The sequence below is a fragment of the Eurypyga helias genome, unplaced genomic scaffold (genome assembly GCF_000690775.1).
Source record: "Eurypyga helias isolate BGI_N326 unplaced genomic scaffold, ASM69077v1 scaffold31277, whole genome shotgun sequence".
Classification (NCBI taxonomy): domain Eukaryota; kingdom Metazoa; phylum Chordata; class Aves; order Eurypygiformes; family Eurypygidae; genus Eurypyga; species Eurypyga helias.
The window spans coordinates 4040-11472 of NW_010260382.1; the positions used below are offsets into that span (position 1 = coordinate 4040).

At 46.8% G+C, this 7433-nt stretch overlaps 1 protein-coding gene across 1 annotated transcript in view; it reads right to left on the reverse strand.

The window, feature by feature from the left end:
• STYXL1 (serine/threonine/tyrosine interacting-like 1) overlaps window positions 1–7140 on the reverse strand; it is a gene marked incomplete at its 5' end in the record, with an annotated part of 9811 nt that extends 2671 nt beyond the window's left edge. The window contains 7 exons of the mRNA XM_010155026.1: window positions 1–73; window positions 2132–2226; window positions 3488–3633; window positions 5076–5221; window positions 6128–6184; window positions 6512–6635; window positions 7079–7140. The exon at window positions 1–73 is cut by the window's left edge and continues 73 nt beyond it. Of these exons, the coding sequence (XP_010153328.1) occupies window positions 1–73; window positions 2132–2226; window positions 3488–3633; window positions 5076–5221; window positions 6128–6184; window positions 6512–6635; window positions 7079–7140 (703 nt within the window). The remainder of the gene's footprint in view (window positions 74–2131; window positions 2227–3487; window positions 3634–5075; window positions 5222–6127; window positions 6185–6511; window positions 6636–7078) is intronic.
• Window positions 7141–7433: the final 293 nt, after the last annotated feature.

Sequence of the window (7433 nt, forward strand, 5' to 3'; positions counted from 1 at the left end):
ATGGTTACTGTGCTGCTCCGGCTTATCCCCAGGCTGGAGAACACCAGCACCGCTCCATGGTCCAGCTGAGCATCTGAGTAAAGAAACGCCAATCACAAATTAGTGATCAGGGAAATCACACTTCCACAGGCTCTAATTCGGTGACAGCTGACAGGCTCACAGCCTGAGCGACAGGAACCCTCACGAACCCTGACAGCAGCAGATGGGCACTGCCAGCTCCTCTTTCTGTAAGCATTTGCCTTTCTTAAAAACCTGCTGAGTTAAAATGCAGCTTCGAAGACCAGAAGCCAATGGCAATGACCAGACAGTGCTGCTTTACAGATCAGTGTCACCTTTACATCAAAGAGATGAAGAAAGATGGTCTACCATGGCCAATCCGTGGTCAGCATCACATCATCTACTCACACCTTCCCAGAAAGCTTTGCAGGTATTGAAATTTGTGATGAACACAAGCCTAGCTATGCTCCACTCTAGCTGGAGGAATCATCTCTCAAACTGGAGGGGACTTAAGACTTCAAATCCCTTATCCCTCCATGGGGATCACCAGCAGGAAGCACGTAGCAGTGCTGGGGTGGTGGTTTTATGATGGTTTTATGATGGATATTTTGCCGTGAAAATTGCTAAGATCAGCAAACTCAGTTTTTACAAAAGCCAAGCCCAAGGATGCTGTCAGTCGCTCTTAACCACGTTAGCTCTGCCACCTACGCCTAGGACGTGGCGTATTTTATTAACAACCTTTTGAATTCTTTCTCTCCCTCTCCAGCGCTGACAGCATGGCACCTTTTTAGAGTATCAGCAACCAAACTCTAGAATTCATAGGGCAAAGCCTCTTCTTTTACTGTTGTTGAGAGGTTGGGGAGGGTTGTTAGGTTTTGATTGTTTTTTCAAGCACTAAACCAGCATTTTCTAACTTATTTCTGTCATGAGATAATAGTCCTGTTCCAAGAGCTGGGTAGAAATGGACTCACTCCAGTCTACACCTGGCATGAGGATATCCACGTTCCTCTGAGTGTGTGGAGAGCTTTGCTCTAGCGTTCACCCACAACCGTTCCAGTTTAAGTGATGTGCTCTGGACTGTTAAGTAAGCCGTTCGACTGTCAAGTAAACAGTACACACTGCCAGAAGAGCTGCAGCTAATAAACTCTTACAGTCTGGTTGGGAAACTTCCACAAACTGATGTGAGAAAGGAACTTTCTTCTGAAATGCTACTGGGAAAAAAAAAAAAAAACCTGGGGCAAAATGAAAGGCAAGGAGGTGGGTTTTTGATCTTTGGGTTTCCGTGCCTGCAAATCATGACATTCCGTGCAGAACTATGAAATTATATCCTCAAATATTGTTTCTTTGTTTGTGTCCAGCTGTCAGTTCTTATTTCATACTTGGATTCTAAGGTATGTGGGGACAGGGTGGTCTTTTGCTTCTGGGTCTGTGCAACACTCAGCTCAGCAGGGCCTTGGTCGGTGGCAGGTGTTATTTCCTAAGCGTGACAAAACATGACGACACGACTGGACACCAGCACAGGAGGGAGCTGCGGGAGCCGTGTCTGCTGTGCTGCTGCAGGCACTGAGCTGCAGAGTGTGTTTTTTCTTGCCCTCGCTGATGTAATCGGCTGAAGGCAGGTTTGTGTCGTCCAACCTGAAAGTCTTCCTAGGCCCTACGGTGGGTCTGCACTGCAACTCACAGCAATCAGCAGTGTCGTGTGGTAAGTTCTCCAACGTGTGTCACACTCCTGTTCACATAAAGCTCTGGTGGTTCACAATTTGGGCTGGAAAGAGTCGAAAGTTTGTATTTAACAAGAAGGGAATAGGAGGGAAAGCTGTGAAGGCCTGCTAGACATCCTGCAGCAAAGCCTTTTCATGTCATGTGGAAAGCTCACCGTTATCAGAGAGGTATTCTTTAAAGTGAGGAGGAACCTTACAGCCAGACACCCTGTAAAATCTCCTCTCTGTCCATCACTCTGGGTAGTAAGGCAGCTCTAGTACCTGTTAGGGTGTGGGCTATATTAGGAGTATACTGATCTTGAAAGATTACGACCTTCCTGTCTGAGCTTCCTGTTCCAGTGACTTGCAGTCACTCCCATCTCATATCCTACAGTGAGCAAGGTCTCAGGAATTCCAGATCAGGAACAACTCACCTATGAAATTACAAATGGTGGCAAAGGAAGAAAAAAGATCTGCTTCGAATGAATCTGGAACAGATATATGGAGGTATTTGCCGCCTTCTGCAAACCTGGAAAAAGAGCACACGGTGACATGGACCAGAGAAGCAGCTTTGAAAAACATGTGTTTGTTGGAGACAAGCTGATAATTTTGTCTGCTGTTACATGTGTGAGTTTTTCATCATCATCGTCATTAACATTCTGATAAGGGATTTGTTATGGTAAGACACTGAGATGCTTGTAATACAGAACCAGTTTAATTACTGATTCTCCATTCCACATGGTATCAACACTGATGTCTTAACCTACAGCTTCCTTTATCTGAGAGCTAAATGCAAACAGATGAACTGAAAGCAAGAGTGCCTTCCCAGCCTGCATGTTGGCAGTTCTGTGGACACAGCCCCCCCGTTCGCTCCATGTGGCTTTCCGTGGCAGCAGCATCCTCCTCCTTCCACAAGCTCGGAGAGCTCAGCTCAGAGAACTAATGGAGCAAAACATCGGTGAGGAATTTCCAAAACGTGAAAGCACGTCATGCAGAGGGTGCAGAGACCTTTGATGTTTTTAGCTTACTTTGTTTTGGTCACCGCCTTGAGAAATGCCATGGGATTTTTCACCGTGTGAAATGGCATTTCCAGCATGACTTACAGAGCTGGATGGTCAGGGGCAGATGTGGGTAAGGAAGGAAGACCAACAACGTAAAACATCGGTGATGTAGCTTTTACACTGATGTGTTTGTAAGATTTCGCCCCAAAAGTTATTCAGAAATGTAGGGTCTTCCCCAAGGATGGTGGTAGCACTCAAAGTGCCAAGCACCCCCAATCCTCCTCTCAGCCAATCCACCCCTGCCATGGTAGAGGGCTGCAGGACTGCATCGCTGCTGTGCTGTCTCTGGGGTAGAGGGCAGAACACTGAGCATGACATAGCACTCACACCTGCAGAGATTTCCTCCAAACGGAGGTTTCTTTGGATGTTCCCAGGCACTAACTCCTCTGTGAAAGGGCTTTGGGTGCTGTGCCACCTCAGTTTTTCACAGGGACAGACACTGTAATGGGTAATGGGTTTAGACTGAAAGAGGGTAGATCTAGATGGGATGTAAGGAAGAAATTCTTCCCAGAGAGGGTGGGGAGGCACTGGGACAGGGTGCCCAGAGAAGCTGTGGATGCCCCATCCCTGGAAGTGTCCAAGGCCAGGCTGGATGAGGCTTGGAGCAACCTGGTCTAGTGGAAGGTGTCCCTGCCCATGGCAGGGGGTGGGACTGGGTGGTCTTTAAGGTCCCTTCAACCCAAACCAGTCTGTGATTGATGAGGGAGCACATTGAACTATTTAACTTACAGTGTGGTAGGCTGTTCAGAGATGTTGACTTGTGCTTTGATCTTCAAATCTTTCTGAATTTGTTGGTCACAGGCTTGCTTGAAATTGCCCATATATAACTTGGCAGGCAGTATTTCCACAGGGTATAGCTGGAAGTTGTCTAGTTCCTGGTGGAGAGAAACCCTAGGCTCAGATTAGAGTGTGTTTGCTCCTATTAGCTTGGCTAAGTTCTTACACAGAAGTCATGTGAAGAATTGAACACACACTTAGTCAACAGCCCATGGCACACGTTCTAGTGTAATGATTCATTCCGTCACCTGGACTCTCTGTATATTGAAGTCTCTGCTAGATTTAGTGAGAATAATTAACAGTATTGCCATCACTGAGGCATTGCTTGTAAGACATCCTAACTCAGCGGGGGGCAGCATCCATTCTTTACATTGTCTGGAGGGGCTGCAGCATCACAGATCCATGTGATGTTCCCCCCGGTTACTGTTTGCAAGGCTAAATGAAATCATGTGCAGAGCTGCAGGTGCCCAGCAGTGACCCAACGTGATGCTGCAGCTGCTTCTGGTGACGGCAGCGCGAAGGCTGAGAACAAAAATGCACAAGTAGCCGACCGTGCCGCTCCGTCCCTAACTGATACTCGGCTAATGCCATGGCAGAACAAAGCAGCAGCCTGACAGTTTAAAGAACAGAAAACAACTGAGAGGCAGGAGGTACTCTGTGTCTGCTGGATCTGCTGGGAAAATTTAGCAGTTCATGAAGCAGCACAAAGTGAATTCGTCTCCTCCGCTGTGCTGTAGCATCCCACAGGTTAAGCACCGTGTCATCGGCTATTTCACGTGAACCAGGAGGGACAACGGAAGCAAAAGACATGGTGCAGTGAGATGTTCTCTGCTGTCCCCTGCCCTGCCTCAGGTCGTGTCCTAGATGTGAAAAAAGGGTAATTGTTTCTCGTAAGCTAAAGAGATCGATGCTTGTAGGCGAGTGAGATGCTCTCTGCTGTCCCCTGCCCTCGAAATCTGCCCTGCCTCAGGTCCTGTCCTAGATGTGAAAAAAGGGTAATTGTTTCTCGTAAGCTAAAGAGATCGATGCTTGTAGGCGAAGGCAAACAATGAGGATACCAGTGTTCCAGTGGGTGGCTGTTCTCTTTCTGAGCCTGTTGAAACAATGCAGCAGCACTGGCTTTGTGATCCTTCCAGACAAAAAGCTTTATAGACATGGAACATGGTGCTCAATAGGAATCGTGCTTCTGTCTGAAAACATTTACTGCTTAACATCCCAGATAACCCTGTGCCAGAGAGGAACCTACTTCTTTTCACCATTTCCTACTGTTTGCTTAGTTATCTGTCCTCTCCAGCAGGCCAGTTTTGGGGTTATCAGAGAAACCTTCCAGATTGCTTTCACGAGCTTGCTTTCACGCAATAGAAGAGGAAAAAAAAAAAAAGCCAAACTATGGCTGTAAAAGAATTGGTGGTGAGAGACAGTAACTCAAATTACATTTCATTCTTTCACATGACTGATATCAGGTTTACAACATTCATTAGCCATCACCAGCTGAATATGAATGCTAATGTCTTCTACTTGAAAATTAGTCTCATCTCACCTGAGGCATCCACAATATCTTCTGAGTCCTCAGAAAATGATAGCAGGCTGAAAACCGCTTGTATCCTCCCCGCAGGACGAGCACGGGATGGCGGGTGAACTGCTCTAAGCTTCTGGCGTATTGGGCGGCTGTTCCTTCCTCAGCATCTAATGAGATCAAAAAGCGATTTGCCAGGGCAGGTTTAGAGTGCCTCCGTCAGCACTGAGGGCTAAATCTGGCCGGCTGACACCGACAGCAAACCCCTTTTCCTTTCATCTGATGGCCTTGGGAGAAGCTAGACTTACTCTGTAACCGCTGCTGCAGGTCACAACAAGGCATGCTGCTTTTCACCTCTTGTCCTGATCCTTTATTCCTCTCCTGGTTTCTTTCATGTGCCTAGAGAGGGTTTTTTCTCCCTCCTGATTATTCTCTGGGAAATGCTTGTAATGAGTTCCCATACTAGGGAAGTATTATTAATTTAAATCCTACTTTTACAGAGGCCCTTTTCTTTAGTCTGCTTTAGGCAAAGGAGGAGCTATCTTGGATAAATTCTTCACAAGTGTTTTAAACACTCCCCTCAGTGAAGAAAATTATGTGAGATGACTGCTCCCCCTCCTTCTCCCAAGGGATCCATCCTGCTTGCCTCTAGCTGGCTGCTTCAGAAACACATCAGCACAATGGAAACCCGCTTCTGATTCTTCACACCTTCCCTTGCTAATATCTCACCCCCGAGTGTTTTGGAACGTGCTTTATTTGTTCCCCTTACCCTCCCAGATTTTTTTCTTTAAAAAAAATTATGTAAAACTTTATTAAAACCACAGTAGCCTCGATAAAGCCAATAGGAGTCAAACAAGCACAGGGCAGTTCTGCACACGGCAGAACCCCTCGCCGAAGGATGTGTGAAAACTAAACGTTTCCATGGTTCAATGAAGACTGAACAATTACACGGAAAAGTTTCCAGCTCCTCACATTTCTCGGTGAACTCCATCAAATCACCACCCCATGAAAGCCAAGTCTTTTTAAATACGATAATGTGAAAGCCTTTTATAACCCGCAGAGAAGGAAGTACTCACTCTGTGAACACAGGGAACTTGAGTCAGTGTTTTCGATCTCTGAAGAAGCGCTGTTCCCTAAAAGGCAATTGTTGAGCAAGCCCAGACTCAGTAAAATGTGAAGAAAAAAAAAGTCCATTCCTCACAAGTGACAAAGAACTTCAGAAGCATCAGACCCCAAGTAGGAAACCAGGCCTGCCAGGACACTTTGATATAAAATCTGGATTTTTGAAGCCTAAGAACATGAGCAACACAGTGCAAAACCAGTGGCAGAGCACACACGTTCGTTTTTCAAATAAAACTGGGTAAATCTGCAACTCTTCCAATAACCCCATAAAATGAAATGAGGAATGGGAGGAATATTTATTCTGCAGTGAGGCCTTGACTGACATGGGTCACAGGTACCTTTTTCTTCCTCTTCCTCACCGTCACAGCAATCCAAAGAGCTGGTCTCGCAGTCATACACCACACAGTATCTGACACATGCCAGCTCCTCGGAATCTGGTACCAGGTACTCCCCCGTAGGACTCTGCCAAAATCACAGAGGAATTCTATCAGGAGCACAGCTCCACACTTTTCTTGGGGCATCAACGCTACGGACACCTTGCAAGTGACTATAGCTACAGGATGGGTTTGGGGCTACGTCTGTACTTGACTCCGAAAGACCCGGTTAGACTTCAGGAACGATGCCAGCTCTGCCGGATTGCTCCATCAGCTGCAGGGGTCAACACTGCCCTGTGTAAGACAAGGCTACAATATGCTAGTTCTTGGGCAATATTTTTCCTGATATACAGCTCCTGTGTGCCAATCCTTAAGAGCTGGAGCCACCTTTGCTTTGTGACAGGGTACATCCCCCCAGTGGCAGAAAGGGAAAGTGGCTGGGCCAAGTCCCTTGGGTTTTAAGCCCTTTGTGTTTTAACTGCTAATTGTTAAATCCAGGGATGGTTCGCAACAACGGTAATCCTGCCATACCTGTTCGATCCTGCGTGCTGTAACGATGTGGCTCTCATCATATTCACGCTGAGTACGGGCATCTGGAAAAAACAACCACGACAGAGCGACTGGCTTAGTTGATGCTTTTAAGACAGAATCCTGTTCCTCACTCCATCAGTGGGAATTCAGGCACCGAGATCAAACAGAGAAAGAGACTTGGTTTCTTAGAAACTGAGGCTTTCTGGTGTGGATATAATGAACACCAGCGCTGATGCGAGTCTCTCTGTAACAAGTGATGCCAGCAGCTTTAGCCCTGACACGAGTGTGGTACCGCAGCGATTACAGTGCTGGTCCCGTGCTCCTTCCAGCTCTGTCTGGTGGTGTAGACTGCCCC